The 16,747-nt window shown below is 27.1% G+C and overlaps 6 protein-coding genes across 11 annotated transcripts in view; 5 read left to right on the forward strand and 1 right to left on the reverse strand.

Annotated features, from left to right (window-relative positions):
* LOC141535125 (deoxyribodipyrimidine photo-lyase) lies at window positions 1-4,001 on the forward strand. 3 transcript variants are annotated; one of them, XM_074254934.1, is made up of 6 exons: window positions 938-1,344; window positions 1,638-1,764; window positions 1,828-2,156; window positions 2,546-3,473; window positions 3,668-3,810; window positions 3,882-4,001. In XM_074254934.1, the coding sequence occupies exons 1-5, from the start codon at window positions 1,273-1,275 to the stop codon at window positions 3,676-3,678; spliced, it is 1,467 nt and encodes a 488-aa protein (XP_074111035.1). In that variant the 5' UTR covers window positions 938-1,272; the 3' UTR covers window positions 3,679-3,810; window positions 3,882-4,001. The 3 variants fall into 3 exon arrangements, with proteins under 3 accessions (XP_074111034.1, XP_074111035.1, XP_074111033.1); XM_074254933.1 differs by lacking the exons at window positions 938-1,344; window positions 3,668-3,810; window positions 3,882-4,001 and adding an exon at window positions 1-194 and having other exon boundaries at window positions 2,546-3,629; XM_074254932.1 differs by lacking the exons at window positions 3,668-3,810; window positions 3,882-4,001 and having other exon boundaries at window positions 942-1,344; window positions 2,546-3,629.
* Window positions 3,637-16,747, reverse strand: part of LOC141535122 (uncharacterized) — a 27,159-nt gene continuing 14,048 nt past the window's right edge. For both annotated transcript variants that reach the window (XM_074254929.1, XM_074254930.1), the window contains 4 exons: window positions 14,859-15,061; window positions 13,519-13,718; window positions 4,652-4,905; window positions 3,637-4,001 (listed from right to left, as the gene is read on the reverse strand). In XM_074254929.1, the coding sequence (XP_074111030.1) occupies window positions 3,681-4,001; window positions 4,652-4,905; window positions 13,519-13,718; window positions 14,859-15,061 (978 nt within the window). In that variant the 3' untranslated portion in view covers window positions 3,637-3,680. The remainder of the gene's footprint in view (window positions 4,002-4,651; window positions 4,906-13,518; window positions 13,719-14,858; window positions 15,062-16,747) is intronic.
* On the forward strand, window positions 5,191-6,699 carry Kune (claudin). Its single transcript, XM_074254947.1, has 2 exons — window positions 5,191-5,469; window positions 5,960-6,699. Exons 1-2 carry the CDS (start codon window positions 5,334-5,336, stop codon window positions 6,463-6,465), a joined length of 642 nt encoding a protein of 213 aa, XP_074111048.1. The 5' UTR covers window positions 5,191-5,333; the 3' UTR covers window positions 6,466-6,699.
* Window positions 8,214-9,683, forward strand: Sinu (claudin family member sinuous). Its single transcript, XM_074254945.1, has 2 exons — window positions 8,214-8,855; window positions 8,925-9,683. The coding sequence occupies exons 1-2, from the start codon at window positions 8,576-8,578 to the stop codon at window positions 9,314-9,316; spliced, it is 672 nt and encodes a 223-aa protein (XP_074111046.1). The 5' UTR covers window positions 8,214-8,575; the 3' UTR covers window positions 9,317-9,683.
* Pck (Claudin superfamily protein pickel) lies at window positions 10,968-13,375 on the forward strand. Its single transcript, XM_074254941.1, has 4 exons — window positions 10,968-11,144; window positions 11,221-11,287; window positions 11,558-11,895; window positions 12,837-13,375. The coding sequence occupies exons 1-4, from the start codon at window positions 11,105-11,107 to the stop codon at window positions 13,139-13,141; spliced, it is 750 nt and encodes a 249-aa protein (XP_074111042.1). The 5' UTR covers window positions 10,968-11,104; the 3' UTR covers window positions 13,142-13,375.
* The window catches only part of LOC141535121 (uncharacterized), a 6,792-nt gene continuing 5,958 nt past the window's right edge, over window positions 15,914-16,747 (forward strand). For 2 of the 3 annotated variants that reach the window (XM_074254926.1, XM_074254928.1), the window contains exon 1: window positions 15,914-16,743. The gene's annotated coding sequence lies outside the window, so the exon portion shown is untranslated. The remainder of the gene's footprint in view (window positions 16,744-16,747) is intronic. The other variant, XM_074254927.1, reaches the window with a different exon arrangement.

Genomic DNA, 16,747 nt, shown 5'->3' on the forward strand with positions numbered 1-16,747 from the left:
TGTTTTGACACGTTTTTTGCTTCCTCAGTGGCCTTCATAAATATTATTGTTATTATTCCTATTACTGTTATTGTTGTTACTATTATTTTTTTTCTTCTTTCTATTTAGTCTGTGTACCATTAATGATGGTTACGGGCGGCAGGAGCGACCTGCCATTCGAGCTTTTTAGGTCGAGTACCTTTGACATTAATAAGGTAAGAGTACTTGCTAAATTATACATCTCAGGCTTTAAATATTAACCACTGGAAAATAATTATTAATACAAGGAAATTGTTTGGTTAAAGATCATTTTATTTTCGAAATATTAATCATAATAATTACCTTCTTTTTTTTTTTTAACTTTTAAAAGTTTTCTTCTTTTTGTAATTCCTTGCAAATTCTTTAACTGAGTTGCGTTGTTTTAGAAATTTTCTTTAATTTTTAATTATTGTAAAATATTTTAAGAAAATTTTATAAAGAAGAATATATTTTTATTGATCGTGTGTTTAATACTGTAGTTTTTTTTTTTTTTTTTAGAATAAATTTATTCATATTCTGAAGGGTCAATATAACCTTGAAAAAAAATGTTTATTATTTTAATTTAATATTTAAATTTAAAATTTCTTGATTGTAAATTTGAAAGTAAAATATTGCTCAAATTTTTTTTTATACAAATTTATTAACCAGATATTTAATCATTTTTAAAATTTTTGTTAACAAATAAATGATGTCAAAAAAAAAATTAACATGTAGAAATTTTAAAACATTAAAAATGCAATTTCTTAAAAATAACTTATTAGAATTAATTTAATTGTAAAATAAAATTCAAGACACTAAAGTTAGCTGTCACTTGACAATTTTTTAATTTTTATTGACAAAAAAATTTGTTCTAAAAAATTACTTTAAAAAAATAGCATTTGCAGTTTGTTAAAATTTCTAAACGTCAATTTTTTTATTAAATTTTTTTTTGCCATAATTTATTTGTTATAAAAATTCTTAAAATTATCAACTATCTGCTAAGTTAATTTTCATGTCACCTTAATACATGTTTATCTTCCGTCATCAATATAAAATTTCTTTGACGTGTTGTCAATCCTTTGAATTCGATAGTTCATCATCGGAGTGAAGTTTGCGGTAAGAAGAAACATTACCAACTGTCGTCAATTTATTTAATCACAACCAATTAACCTAACTCGTCGCAGTTTACTGTGCGCGGTCTAAAACATAACCGTAAATTTTTGTAAACAGAGACAAAAAACCGAAAACATTCAAACAATTCATTGTAAAATAAAAATGTCAGAACCCCAGAAGAAAAAATTAAAATCTTCTAGTTTGTTTGATAAATTTAATGACAATAGACAAAATGTAAGTACGCAATAAAAATAAAAAAAAAGTAATTATTAAAAATATATGGTATGAAAATTAATTTAGCAGATATTTATTAATTTTAAGAATTTTTTTAACAAATAAATTATAGGAAAAAAAATTTTTTTAAAATATGACGTAGTAGAAATTTTAATAAATAAAAAATGCAATTTTTTAAAAATAATTTTTTTTGTTAATAAAAATTAAAAAATTATCTAATGACTGCTAACTACTGTCATTAAAATTGTTTTTAATTGTTGTTGAATATTGAAAACTTTACTTTGATTTCCTAGACCGCAAGTTCAATTTTGGATTTTAAATTCAACAAAAATAGAGTTGAAGTTCTGTCGTCAGTCGATGCAGTCGCTAAAAATTCAAAAGGAATTCTCTACTGGATGTTTCGTGATGGCCGAGTTCAAGGTAAAAATATATAATATATAAAAATTTTATTTACTTACTAAATAATAATAAAATGATTTACAGACAACTGGTCATTTTTATTCGCCCAAAAACTTGCTCTGAAAAATAGACTACCACTTCATGTCTGCTACTGCATTTTGCCTAAATTTCTGGATGCAACTCTTAGACACTACAAATTTCTAATTGAATCTCTGGAAGAAGTTTCAAATGATTGTAAGGATCTGAATATAAATTTCCATCTTCTCCATGGCGTGCCCAATGTCGTAGTTTTAGATTTAATTAAAAAGCACAAAATGGGCGCTCTTGTTGTTGATTTTTTTCCGCTGCAAGTTCCGCTTGGTTGGGTTGAAGATCTTAAAAATTCAATTCCTAAAGATGTGCCTTTATGTCAGGTAATTATTTAACTTATGAAAAATTAATTTAGCAGGTATAAAATTATTTTTAGAATCTTTGTAGCAAACTGTAATTTGTTAAATATTGACGCTTTTAAAGATATAAGCTCATTCTGATGTTACACTCATCAAGAGCTTTCATTTGAGTACCCACATGCATTTTTCATATATTTTTCATATATTTTTCATATATACATATATATAATATATATAAAATATATGAAAAATTGATGTGGGTACTCAAATGAAAGGTCTCGATGAATGTAACATCAGGATGAGCTTATATCTTTAAAAATGTCAATAGTTCACAAGATACAAGGTCACTTCTCAATATTGTATCTATAGGTAGAGTATTTTCGAATGCAGCATAAATATTATTTTTTCCCCAGGTCGATGCGCATAACATAGTGCCTTGCAGAGTCGCGTCTGACAAACTAGAATACGGAGCCAGAACAATCAGATCAAAAATAAACACAAAATTACCCGAGTACTTAACAGAATTTCCTCCGCTGATCAAGCATCCTCACGACAGTTTAATCGAGATACCGAGGATTGACTGGAAAAACGCTTTGAAGGACGTGGAGATCGACCGCACTGTCGACAAAGTAGACTGGTGCAAGCCAGGATACCGAGGAGCTCTGGCTGAGTTGGAGTCATTTATAAAAAATCGTCTTCAGCATTACCACACCCAGCGCAACGACCCCACTAAAGATGCCCTGTGCAAACTGTCCCCGTGGTTCCACTTTGGGCAGATATCTGTCCAGCGGGTGATCCTCGAGGTGAAGGAGTACAAGAAACAGTACAAAGAGTCTGTAGACAGCTTTATGGAAGAATCGATAATTCGTCGCGAATTAAGCGACAATTTTTGTTTCCACAACAAGAATTATGATAAAATTGAAGGGACTAACGCCTGGGCCCTCGAGTCGTTGAACCAGCACAGGAAGGACAAGCGAGAGTACCTTTACACCCGCGACGAGCTCGAGAAGTCTCAGACCCATGATGATTTGTGGAACGCTGCGCAGAACCAGATGGTCAGAGAAGGAAAGATGCACGGGTTCTTGAGGATGTACTGGGCCAAGAAAATTCTAGAGTGGACTCCGTCGCCAGAGGATGCTTTGGCCTGGTCGATTTATCTCAATGATAGGTACAGCATGGATGGAAGAGATCCCAATGGCTATGTTGGCTGCATGTGGTCTATTTGTGGCATCCACGATCAAGGCTGGAAGGAAAGATCTGTGTTTGGTAAAATTAGGTACATGAATTACAAAGGCTGCGAGAGAAAGTTTGATGTTAAAGCTTTTGTTAGAAAGTATGATGGTAAGATTGTTAACAAGAAAACTGACATATCTAAAATGTTTAAAAAGAAATAATGAGACTTTGTTAAATAACTTATTGCTTTGATACTTACAGTATTTTTTTTACGCACTTAAATTTTTGTAAATTTGTACACTGAAAAAAAAAAAAAAAAAAAAAAAAATGATTAAAAAAATTTTTCTGAATTTTATTTTTAGAGTGGGAGTGAAATTAAATGGTTGGATTGATCAATTGATTTAATGCAGCTGCAGGGACGGTTTCCAAAGACTGAAGAGATATTGCAGCTGCTTGGAGTCCAAGAGAAATACACGATTCGTCGTTTAATTGTTTCAGCATTCCGGTAATTATTCCACCGGCTAAACAATCTCCGCATCCGCTTACGCTGAATTTATTTTCCTTCAATTGCTTCAGGGTGACTTTTACCAAAGGCGGGTATAATTTACTTTGTGTCGTGGATTGATTGCTTGGAAGGGCTTTCTGGAGGTCAAGGAGATTGTATAGTTGGTCCTGGTTTGAGAGTTTTCGGGCAACCTGATACAAAATTAAGAATTGTTATTTTGTGGTATTTGAATTAGAAGACATCTGATAATTTATAGAATTTTTTACAATGAATTTTAAGAAAAATTTTATATGCAGAAATTTTTTAAAAATATTTTTTTAGTACTAATTGACAGATGTCTGCTAATTTTTGCATTTTAATATTTTAATAAGATGCTGAAGTTGACAAATTTTTTTTTTTTTTATTTTATAGCAATTAAATTATTATAAAAAAAATTTTTTTTTTTAATTCTACATGTTAAAATTTTTTAAAAATTATTAAAGGAAGTTTTTAGAAAAGTTTTCTTAATTGGAATTGATTTTTGATAAAAATTAAAAAAAAATTGACAGCTGTCAGCTGTTTTCAGTATCATTATTTTAGCACTAATTAACTTATAATGCTGAAGTTGACAGACATTAAAAAATTTTTTATAATTTTAAAGCAATTATATTATTATAAAAAAAAAATTTTTTTTTAATTGGAATTGATTTGTGATAAAAATAAAAAAAAATTGACAGATATCAGCTGACTTGAGTATCATATTAATTTTATAAAAATCTAAATAATTCACTCGCAGGATGTAATTTGTGTGACTAGGTCAAACTGTCATCCAGCTTTGAGTATTACATTAACTATTAATTACCAACAATCCTCTGTAGCCCATCGTAGTAATTACAGCAGGAATGTACTCCACCAGCCGTTCAGTCAGTTCCTTTACTTCATTAACATCAACATCATCTTCATTAAAATTCCCCATTTTCGATTTAGCCAGTGAAAAATATTCAGCGATCGTGAATAATTCTTTGACGTTCGGTGAAATAAATCTCAAGACACTTCTCCATTTATCATTTTCGAATATTTTGCAAGCTTTTTTGACATCTGTTGGCTCGTACCAAACTGAAAATTATAAATAATTAGTAACATTATTAAAACAGTGACTAGCGAAACACTATTTTTAAAAACTCCGCCTCTACTACGTAAGTCATAAATTAAAATATCACGAACAATAGAAACTGATTAAAATTATTAATGCAATTCATTAATTACTGAGAAGCCGATAAATAATAAAACAAAATCAATAACAAAAGTCCTGTCAACAGTCGTTATTTAAATGATCAGCTGACGTTTGCCGCTTAAATATTAACCAGCTATATTCAGACGGCTTAATTAACTAAACTATATTTTTTACGTGCATAGTATGTTGTGTGTTGTAATTACAGTCGAGTTTATGTGTACTGTTATAAAAACAACTTTTTATTTATAAATTTAAACAATTATCACCGTTTCTGCCTTAAAATTTATTAATTTTTTGATAAATAATTAAAATGGGAAAATCTAAAACTGGAAAAACAGCTGCTGTGTTTACAATAGTGGGATTTATATTTATAATTATTGCTTTCACCACACCCTATTGGCTCCAAACTGACGGAAAATTAAATAATCCAAAATTCCATAATTTGGGTAATTATTATTTTTATAATTTTTAAAATAAGAAGAAATATTAAAAAAAAAAAATTAATTTTTTGTGAGTTTAATTTTTGCTAATATTTTTTAATTTAAAAAAATTTTTTAAGTAATATAAAAATATTAATTGATATTTAATTTAATATCAATTTTAATTAATTAAAATTAATATTTAATTTAATATTAATTTTACTCAATGAAAATTGAGTTAGCCGAGATTTAAAAATTTTAAAGATTTTTTTTCATTAAAAAAAATGATTCCAAAAAAATAAAAAAAAAATCACTTGTAAAAAACTTTAAAAACTGTAAGTCAATTTAAAAAAAAAAAATTTTTTTTAATTTTATTGTTAAAAAAAAAAAAAAAAATCAAAAATTTCAAAAAGTCAGCTAATTTTAGTATAATTTTTAATTAATATTAAAATTTTTTCAATTAATAAATTAATAAATATCTTTATAATTAAATACTAATTCAATTTACAAATTTTAGGATTATGGCAAGTTTGTTTCAAAAATTTTGAAGAAACAAATCATTTGTACGACACAAAGTTCTCAGGATGCTGGTGGGTCTTCGAGGAAGAGTACTACATAATCCACAAAATATTACTTCCAGGATTTTTCGTGACAACTCAATTTTTCTTCACCCTGAGTTTCACACTGATGCTCGTGGGGTCGTTTCTAACGGCCCTGTACATGTGTTGCTCGAGACATCATAACATGTACCAGCACCTGCTCTGGGCAGTGGGCGTCAACCTGGCTTTGTCCGGTTTTTGCGGCATAATAGCGGTGATAATATTCGGAATGTACGGTGACGGTAGGGACTGGATGCCTAACTGGGAGCACAATGACATCGGGTGGTCCTTTGCACTAGGAGTTGTGGGAAGCTTCGCCAGCTTGGCTGCTGGTGTTCTGTTCCTTATCGAGGGCAGACGTCACAGGAAGCGAATTGAAAAAATTTTGCTCGACGAGCCCAGATCACATCACACTAATATTTAGTTTAATTTAGTGTTTAGCAGTATGAAATATATTTATAATTATCTTCAGTATCATTAATTCTAAGGAATCTCGAGTCGTGACACGTCATTCATCGAGACTCATTATGACTAATACTAATCCGTCCATTATGTCTTCAATTTTTTTTAAATATTAAATGTTTGTAATAATTAAATATTAAAGTGTTTTAAATAATTTAAAAATGTATATATATATATTAAAAAGTAATCAATTTTATGTTTTATGTATTTTTTACATATTTATAAGAAAATTTTACACGATTTTATTTGATTAATAAATTTATGTTATTGTAATTTTTTTTTTCTTTATTAATATTTAATTTTTTTAATTCAATTATTGTAGTTATTAATTATAAAATGAAAATTTTTTAAATATATTTGTAAGTAAAACAAAAAAAAACAAAAAAAAAAAAAAAAAAGAATTTTAGATATTTACAGATTAAGAAACTTAAAAATGTGAAAATAAAAAATAATGTAATTCGATTAGATATAATGTCAAGTTATATAATCGAGTTTGTTATTTCAAACTATTTTTAATATTATTAATGAATAATAATAATAATAATAATATATTTTTTACATTGTTATTGCGAATGTTAATCTTGAAAATATTTAAATATTCATTATTCTAATCGTTTTACCTGGAATATATTTCAATATAATATTCACAAATTTAAATAAAAAAATTATTTTTTTTAGTCTTGATAAATTGTAAAATCAATATTTTTTTATTTAAATTGTCTTTTGCAAATTGCTAGAAAAAATAGAGAAAAAATTTTCTATTTTAATTTAAAAATTTTAATGAAAATTTTTTTAATTTGTAAAAATTGTGGTAATCAATTTTTTTTTAATTGTGCATTTTTTTTTTAAATATATCAATAAAATCAAATAGAAATTTCGTTCAAAAAAATAAAAATTAAAATGGTGACCCCACATGGAAAGAAAAAAAATTTCAGACAGTAACTAGTATAATCCAGATATTACACATTACTATCTGAAATTTTTTTTCAGCAATTAAATTATTAAAAATTTTCACATGTGAAAAATAATAAAAATTCCAAGTGAAAATTTTTAGAAGTATTTTTTTATTGTAATTAATTTGTTAAAAAAATTTTTTAAATTGACAACTGACCGCTAACTTCAGTATTATTTTTACTTATAATTTAATAAATGAAAAAAAAAAAAAAAAATTAAAAACGTCTACTAACTTTAGTGTTGTGCACTTTAAATTTATAAATAAAATTTTTTTCATTAAAATTAAATTATAATAAAAATCTAAAAAAATTACGTCTCTTAAATAAATTTTTGACACTTGTGAAATTCAGTAACAATAAAAAAGCCACAAAAAGTAACAAAAAAAAAAAAAAAAAAAACAATAATTTGTCAACCTCAATATAGAGCAAAAAAATAATAAAAAAGCTATGACTAACATAAAAATCGTGAGAAGAAAAATAATGACGAAATAGTAATATATAATTAGTAATTTTACAAACTACGTACATATTTATATCTTCATTAAAAAAAGACAAATAAATAAAAGTACACATAACATTGAATGGTGACAGAGAATCATGAAGGTGTGTATATAATATTTGTGTGAATCAAACGATGACTCTTAGAGAAGTAATGTCCTGAATTGTAGTGGTGTGCGTATGGGAACGGTGTGCACACACACACACACACCTGTCCATATTGTTGGCTGTATGAGCAGGGACTCACGCTTTAAACATTAAATACAATGAAGTTGGCTGCGAGCAGCATGTCATAGTCATAGCCAGTGACTGTTACTCTGTTGACTGGACTGAGACCAAGCCCATTGCCATAATATAATAAAACCCATCAAGACTATCAAGAGAAAGTGCTCACCTTACGACAAACAGTCCAGCTTACCAGAAACAATAACAACATTGACTTAGATATTGTATTTTTTTACATACTCAGCCTTGTCGCGCGCGCAACTACACGTGTCATACATCTTAGTTTACTTCTGGGTGTGGTTGGAGCAAGTTTGGTTTAATCTCAAAACTTTTTTTAATTTATCCTCTTAAATTAGGAATAAGTCGACTTGATAATAATTAATTAATTAATTAAAAATGAAGAAGAGAAGTTTGGCAGGAAACGCTGGAGTCGGAGTGTTCATCGTAGCCTTGGTGTGTGTCTGTGTAGCATTCGGGACACCTTCATGGCTGACAAGTGATACCAGAATCACAGGTGCCAGAGTTGACAAGCTAGGCCTCTGGACGCATTGCTTCAGGTCTTTGGGGAATCCCCAGGAAGCTCCCAGTGCTCCGACGAGATACTTTGTTGGCTGTCGCTGGGTGTATGATCCATTTACTGCCGGCTACTCGGACATCAGAGGTTTTCTTTTGCCCCGTAAGTATTTTTAATCTAAAAAATAAAATAAAAATATCAAAATGAATATAATTTAATTTTTTTTTTTAGCATTCATGGTAGCGACACAGTTCTTCTTCTCAGTGTGCTTCTTTGGAGTGTTGATATCATTTTTCTTGACGCTCCTGTTCACACTTTGCTGCGATCCAGAGCAAAAAAATTACGTGTTACTGATCCAAGTTATTGGCTACTTGTTACTCGTCGCTGGAATCTGCGGGTGCATTGCAGTGATCATTTTTGCCTGCTTGGGCAACGGCGAGGGCTGGATGCCAGGACATGAAAATAATTTCTTTGGATGGTCCTTTATTATTGGAGTCATTGGAAGTGTTCTCACTATTATTGCCGCGATTTTGTTCCTCGTTGAAGCTGATGTTCAGAAGAAAAAATTGCAGTATTTTAAGGAATCGCAGACGCGGTTCCAAATGGCCACTCCGACCGCGTAAAATTTTTATTTAATTATTAATTATTAATGATAATTTTTTTATAGCTTTTATTATTAATATTATTGTTAGTGTTAGGGGTTAGTTATTTTTAAAATAACTTAAGATAATTAGCTAAACGCAAAAAAATCTCTGAGAATCCGTCCTTGAGAGTACAAAGACACCGTCCATTATATATTAGGTATATATACATGCTTTAACTGTGAATAGATTTTATAAAATTATTCACCTTAAAAATGTATTACGTAATTAAGAAAAATTTAATTACCTTTCTATGATATTTTACTTTTTACAAGTAAAATTATTTTTTTTTTTTTTTTTATTCATTTTTGTAACATCAAAGTTAGAATAAATAAATTTATTAAGCCAACTTTTGGATATTATTTAATTTTTTTGTTAAAATTAATTCAACAGATATTTATTTAATTTTAATTATTTTTTTAATGAAAATAAAAATGTTAGCCGACGTTTTTAATTTTTTAATAATTACACTAGAGCTAAAAAATAGTTTTAAAAAATTTCACTTATAGTTTTTTAAGTGACATTTTTTAAAAATTTTTTTGGAGTAATTTTTTCAATAAAAAAAAATTCTAAAAATTTTTAAATGTCGGCTAACTTAATTTTTATAAATTAGCAGACAGCTGACAATTTTCAGAATTTTTTTTGTGGCTAAAATTATTACAAAAATATTTTCAAAAAAATTCCACATGTAAAAAATTTGAAAAACTACACGTGCAATTTTTTAAAAATATTTTTTTATTGCTAATTTAATTAATTAAAAAAAAATAAAAATTTTTCGCTGTCGGCTAATTTTAGTTTCATATTTTTTCAACAAATAAAATGTAAAAATTTGTTGGAAAAATTATTTGTTAAAAAATTTTTAAAATTCATGACAAATGTCATTTTTTTTTTTTAAAGTTACTCATGCCAGTTTTTTAATGAAGTTTTTAATTATCAAGTTTTTGTTTCTTTATTTTATTAATATATATATATATATATATATATATAGTCTTCATTGTAGTTATTATTAGAATAAGTGACAATGTAATTAAAAATGTCATTTGTAATGACAAAATTGTTAAAACCAGTGACAGCAACTTTCAGTTGTTGATATTATACTTTTTTTAATAAATTAAAAACAAAAAAAAAATTGTATATATTTTTATTTAAAAAAAAAAAAATATTTCTTCATATAATTTTTTTAAAATTGATTTAAAAAGTTAAAAAAAAATTACCTGAGATAATTAATTAAGTAAAAAATCAATGAAAATTAACTTATCAGATAGTTGATAATTTTAAGAATTTTTGTAACAATTAAATAATGGCAAAAAAAATTGAAATTTAGAAATTTTAAAAAATTGAAAATGCAATTTTTTAAAAATAATTTTTTGGAATAAATTTATTTTTTAAAAAAAATCAAAAATTTTCAAGTGACAGCTGACTTTAATGTCATAAAAATCAAATTTAGTTTTTCAACAAAAATAAATATTAAATATAGTAAAAAAAAAAATGACAGATGGAACTAGTTGCATATGCGCGCGCATTTGAATCAATGAATTTTTCAATTTTTCCAGCGCTATAGTAAATGTAAATACTATCAAACTATTGTTCGTGTAGTATAGTAATAATAATAACAATACATATGCCTATATCATATGAGGTGTGGTTACGTACTGATTAATAATTGTTATTAATCGAATTCCATAAAAATTTTGGTAATTCTTAGAGAATTAAAAAAAAAAAAGCCCAAAGTTTTAATTAACATTCCTGTGAATAATAATTAATAAAAAAATGGGTTCGCACAATAATCAGGATTACCATCGAGCTTCAAGTAAGTACCAAAACATTTGTATTTATTTTATTTATTTAATTTGATAATTATTTATATTAATATATAAATATTGCAGATGCGATGGTATTTGGAGGGTTAATATCTTACGCAGCTGGTGTACTGCTTGTAATGTCATTTACCAGGTAATTCTTATTATTATCAGCGTGATATTTGTCACAAAAACTCTGGATTAATATTTTGATTCTTGTTGAAATTTTTTTTTATAAAAATTAGCAGATATTTTATAATTTAAAAAATTTTTTTAACAAATAAATTAAAAAAAAAAAAAAAATTGACAGGTAAAAATTTAAAAAAATAAAAAAATGCAATTTTTTTTTAACAAATTTGTTTGTTAAAAAAAAATTTTAAAATATCCGTGACTAATTTTAATTTAATTAAAATTTGATCTCCAGCCCATACTGGATCCAGTCGTACCAAGAGACCTTCAGCGAGTTCAAGCACATGGGACTTTGGGAGTATTGCTTCAAAGATTTTCGCTTCCCGCAATTTCAATTCGACGAATTATATAATGGATGTTATCATGTATTCTCTGACAAGCTCCATCCGTTTCGAGAATGGTTACTTCCGTTCTGGTTGATGTCGGTCCAATTTTTCGTAACTGTTGCTCTGATGTTGTCATTTTTCGGGCAAGCGGTCATAGCTCTAGTTCTAGTACGTTGGCCTTTGAGATTCGTGCTGCGATACGAGTGGATACTATCTTCGATCGCTTGCATTTGTGATTTAATAGCCGGTAAGTATACATTGTGAGTTTTTAATTACAACTTATTAATCTTTGTTACGAAAAAAAAAAATTAATTCTTAATAATTATTTTTTTATCAAAAATATGGACAAGATAGGATGATAATAACAAATTAAATTATTATTTATGCGACGTTTCGGTCATTTATTAGACCTTCCTCAGACTCTAAATAATAGTTGATTGAAAAAAAAAAAAAAAAAAAATTATGAGCGACCTTTCGAAATTTTAATTTTGGACTGAAACTTTCAGGAACTTATTTTTTTTTGTCTATAAAATTATACCGTAATGAGAAAAAAAAATAAAAAATACAAAATTCGATTTTTGAAATTTAAAAAATTTCGGAGCGACTTCTTAAGAATTTTTTTTTTTTAAGCTGTCCTTTGGAGAGGGATTTTAAAACATCAAAAACTCTAGAGTCAATTTTTTTGGGCTACCCTAATATACATTGTCACAAAATTAACAAAATTGATAGATTTATTAATTATTAGTATTAATATAAAAGCCCCGATTATTGACAGGGGTCTAAATATTGACACCTTAAATTATTTTTAAATATATTAAATTATCTTTAATAAGAATAACTATCATATAAATTTTTATTAAATTCTGATTAATTAAAAAATTGAAAAAAATTACTGTCAGTTCAAAATATTAAATTTTAATTATTAAAAAAAAAATTAAGTTAGCACCAGTTCATCAAACCAGTCTATTTTCTTTACAATTTTGGGTAGAATAACATTTTTTTTAAATGTTGGGTTTAAATTAATTTCTTCATCTAATAATATGATTTTTTTTTTTTTTTTTTTTTTTTTTTTTTATTATGAATATATATGAAAAATTTATAAAATTGAATAATCGAAATTAATTGTTTCCTTTATAATATTTAAATAATGGACGATAATATTAACAACATAAATTCTTAATTTTTCAGGAGTTTTTCTGTTCCTGGCGGTCGCAATTTTCGGCGGTCAATGTTGGAGACGTGACTGGCTGCTCTACCCGAACTTTAACTACTTGTCATGGTCTTACGGGCTGGGAGTAATTTCATTTATGTTTCACATCGTCGGATCGTTTTTCCTCTACCTGGACGCGCGAGCTGGCTACAAATTGCGAAAGCAATCAAGAAATTTGGTCGTGCAAATGCAACCTAATCCCCAAAGCCACCACGGGTCTCACCATGGCTCTCATTTCGGGTCCCAGCACAGCTCCCATCACCGCATGGGAGGATTTGTATAAACACATATCAATATTATTAATTAATTCTAATTAATATAAATAATTAGATTTACTAAAATGTAATCGAAGCCGTCCATTAATGTTAACACTGCGTCGCTTGCGTTAATTTTAGTTTAAGTACACGTTAAAATTATTTTATTTTCTTACTGCATATTATATTATATACACTTTTTATACTTATGGTAATTTAAAAATAATAAAATATCAAATTATTATAAATTATATATTAAAATAGTGTAATGTGCCTCGTAAATAATTTTAAAGTAGATAATGGGGATCGCATGTTTGAATGTTTGAAAAATAAATATATGTGCAATGAGAATAGATTAAACTATTATTTTTTAGGTCATGCAATAAGTTTTAGCGATTTACTTTACCTGGTACCGAGCAATTAACTGCAATGTCGATGACCTCGTTGATCGTTTCCAATGATGGGTTGCCGTCCAGAACTATAAGTTTAGCTTTCTCAAATCCCGATCGATTATCTCGGACTAAATTCACTGAGATTGAGTTTAGCAAGTCCATTTCACCGAATCCAAAGTGACATTCGCCATTTATATCTATTATTCCGGTGTATCTAAAAATTTATTATTATTTTTAATTAAGACATTGATTTAGAATATAAATTATATGAAAATTAAGTTAGCCGACATCCAAAAATAAATAAAATTTTTTTATTGAAAAAAAAGTGACAAAAAAATAAAAAAAAACTTTAATAAGAAAAAATTAAAATTTTGCTTTATTAAATAATAATTTTTGTTAAATTGCACTGTACTTTCTTAACTGTCGATATTTTTAAAGCTATAAGCTCATCCCGATGTTACACTAATCAAGAGCTTTCATTTGAGTACCCACATCATTTTTTCATATATTTTTCATATTTACATATATATAATATATATAAATATATGAAAAATTGATGTAGGTACTCAAATGAAAGCTCTCGATGAGTGTAACACCGGGATGAGCTTATATCTTTAAAAATGTCAATATTTTATAAGATACAAGTCATTTCTTAATTATGTATAAATTTTTATCATAATAAATTTACTATCGGTGAGAATAATATAAACCCTTGAAAAGGCACAAATTCAAATCGAGACCTTTGCAATGACACTAAATTTCACTAAAAAAAAAACCGATTTTATTATTCAACTATCCTGGACACAAAATTTTTCTTATTCTGTTAATAATATAGATAAGTGTATTTTAAAAAAATTTTTTTTTAGTTCTAATTTAATAAATAATAAAAAAAAATTAAAAATTTAGAATTATAAAAATTGTTTCAATTTTTAATTTTTTTCTTGAAATTTTTATATCAAATCAATTATTATAAAAGAAAAAAAATTCGCACTTATAATTTTTTTAAATTTCTAAATGTGTAATTTTCTTGCAAAATTGTTCTCATTACAATTTAATTACAATAAAAATCTAAAAAATTGTTACATGTCTGCTAAATTAAGTATCATTTATGAAAAATTAAATTAACCGACATTTACAAATTTTAATAATTTTATTTTATTAAAAAAAAAAAAAAAAAAAAAAAAAACTTTAATTTGTAAAAACTACAAGTGTAATTTTTAAAAAACTTAGAATTAATTTTTTAATTCTAATTCAATCAATAAAAAATCATTACGTATAATTTTTCATAGTCATTGTTTTTTTTTCTTTTTTTTTTTTCAAACTTGTAAGGAGAAGTTAATAAATTTCTCCTTACCTCGCAGTATTAGCACCTGGCAGAATCTTGATCCTTCCACTCTCTCCAAAGCTGCGAAAAATTTCCAGCCCCGGTAGATCATCACCAACGACAGTAATAAATTTAGTCTGTCGAACTCCCAAAGCCAGAAGACTAGCCGCAATATTTCTGGCGACTCCTCCAAAACTTTTCCGACTAACTCCTTTATTAGTCCGTCCGTCAAACTGAAATAACAAACAAAAGTTAAAATACTAAAACAAAACGGCAAGTCTATCTATAGTCGAGTTAAATTTTTAAATAAATACCAATATGTGTAACTTTAAAACAACATTTATATATATAAATATATATATATACAGGTAGTTAATGTAAGTAAAACTAAACTGTCATACGCGCTACGTCGATGGCAAAACATTAAATAAAATTAGTAGTAGCGATAAGGTGGTTGTCTTTAGCTAAATTTAAATTTTGCCAAGTTATTATAACAATAAATATGTAAATACAGGATCTACATACAGGTACGTATTATATTTTACATTTCCAGAGATATATATATATATATATATATATATATATATATATATATATATATATTATTTTTGCAGTTTATTAAACACGCGATGCATTTAATAAACGCCATTTAAATAACTCAATGATTTTATTGTTATTTTAGATGAAGATTTAGATAAAAATTGTGATGTTGATCCAGATGCTCTCGGTCATTTTGATTATTTTTTATTCAACCGTTTGCTTGGTCAGAAAAAAAAAAAAAAAGCAAACTTGATAAATAAAACTGTATAACGTGACAGTGGAGATGGAGATGGATAGAGTAGAGTGCGCAAGCTCTCAAAAGCTCACGTTAATATAATGTCAGAGGCAGACAAGCAGTTGCTCGAACAATTTGAGGCGCTACTGTGTAGCGGTGGTCGACACAGCAGCCAGAAACAGAGAATAGTCACGATGACGACCACCACGACAACTGAGCTTTAACACTAAGCTCGTACATTGGTAGTTTCTTCGTGAAAACAACATTAATTGAGAAGAAATAATATTTATTGACAGTCAGCTGTCAAAATTCGTCTCACCTAAAAGGTTAAGTAACGTTAAAAGTTTAATTGACATTATTAAGAAGAAAAAAAAAAAGTTTGTGAACTTACCATTATGACTATCTGATGTGTCCGAGTAATTCAGCAAACATAAATTGATTAGTGTGCTGTTCTGTGTGTGTGTGCAACAAAGATGTGTGGGTGTTTGTTACAATTCGTAAAGACCCGCGCCATCTTCGTGCCCGAGATTAGCTTTTCGAGCTTAGTGTGTGCCATTACATTATCAGAAACACAAACAGACATTCTAAAAATTATTGATATAATATATTGAGTGGATATATATGTTTTATTGTGGGTGATAAATTTAATTGTTTTTTTTTTTTTTTTAATTTTTAATATTTTAATCTGATAATCGGTGTTAAAAATTCAGGAAGAAAACTTCTGACACGCGAGTTTTGTAACTTTGATAAGTAATATTATATTTAAATTGTTATTTATTTTAATTCAATAGTCATGTGTTTAGTTAAAAATTACAGTATGATTATTATTTTTGGTAAAATAAAATTATTGACTAAAAAAATATTACACGGTATTGAAACAAGATATTTATCTAGAAAGACATTAAGTCAGGCGGCTAATCACTCTATTCACCGGTGATTATCGATGATTTATAAATACATCCAGTACCTGATAAATGTTTTTGTCATTAGGTATTTTTATTAAGTAAATAAATAAGTGAGTGAATAAAATAAAATAAAATAAAAGAAAAAAATCTAAAAGACTATTAAAAGATTAATGTATCAAGATAAATGACCTGGAATTGGAAAAAGGATTTCTTCCCTTCGGGCGATGATTACTCGGTAA

The sequence above is a fragment of the Cotesia typhae genome, unplaced genomic scaffold, assembly GCF_013202065.1.
Source record: "Cotesia typhae breed Kobodo isofemale line unplaced genomic scaffold, CoteBio_Ctyphae scaffold_13, whole genome shotgun sequence".
Taxonomy (NCBI): domain Eukaryota; kingdom Metazoa; phylum Arthropoda; class Insecta; order Hymenoptera; family Braconidae; genus Cotesia; species Cotesia typhae.

What these genes read in the sequence shown, in the direction of transcription:
- Sinu (XM_074254945.1), top strand. Translation starts at nt 8,576, where the DNA reads ATGAAGAAGAGAAGTTTGGCAGGAAACGCTGGAGTCGGAGTGTTCATC. An exon ending in CAGAGGTTTTCTTTTGCCCC is followed by an intron (nt 8,856 to 8,924) that starts GTAAGTATTTTT and finishes TTTTTTTTTTAG; the next exon opens with CATTCATGGTAGCGACACAG.
- Pck (XM_074254941.1), top strand. Translation starts at nt 11,105, where the DNA reads ATGGGTTCGCACAATAATCAGGATTACCATCGAGCTTCAA. An exon ending in GGATTACCATCGAGCTTCAA is followed by an intron (nt 11,145 to 11,220) that starts GTAAGTACCAAA and finishes TAAATATTGCAG; the next exon opens with ATGCGATGGTATTTGGAGGG. An exon ending in CATTTGTGATTTAATAGCCG is followed by an intron (nt 11,896 to 12,836) that starts GTAAGTATACAT and finishes TTAATTTTTCAG; the next exon opens with GAGTTTTTCTGTTCCTGGCG.
- LOC141535125 (XM_074254933.1), top strand. Translation starts at nt 123, where the DNA reads ATGATGGTTACGGGCGGCAGGAGCGACCTGCCATTCGAGCTTTTTAGG. An exon ending in GTACCTTTGACATTAATAAG is followed by an intron (nt 195 to 1,637) that starts GTAAGAGTACTT and finishes TTGATTTCCTAG; the next exon opens with ACCGCAAGTTCAATTTTGGA. An exon ending in AAGATGTGCCTTTATGTCAG is followed by an intron (nt 2,157 to 2,545) that starts GTAATTATTTAA and finishes TTTTTTCCCCAG; the next exon opens with GTCGATGCGCATAACATAGT.
- Kune (XM_074254947.1), top strand. Translation starts at nt 5,334, where the DNA reads ATGGGAAAATCTAAAACTGGAAAAACAGCTGCTGTGTTTACAATAGTG. An exon ending in TCCAAAATTCCATAATTTGG is followed by an intron (nt 5,470 to 5,959) that starts GTAATTATTATT and finishes TACAAATTTTAG; the next exon opens with GATTATGGCAAGTTTGTTTC.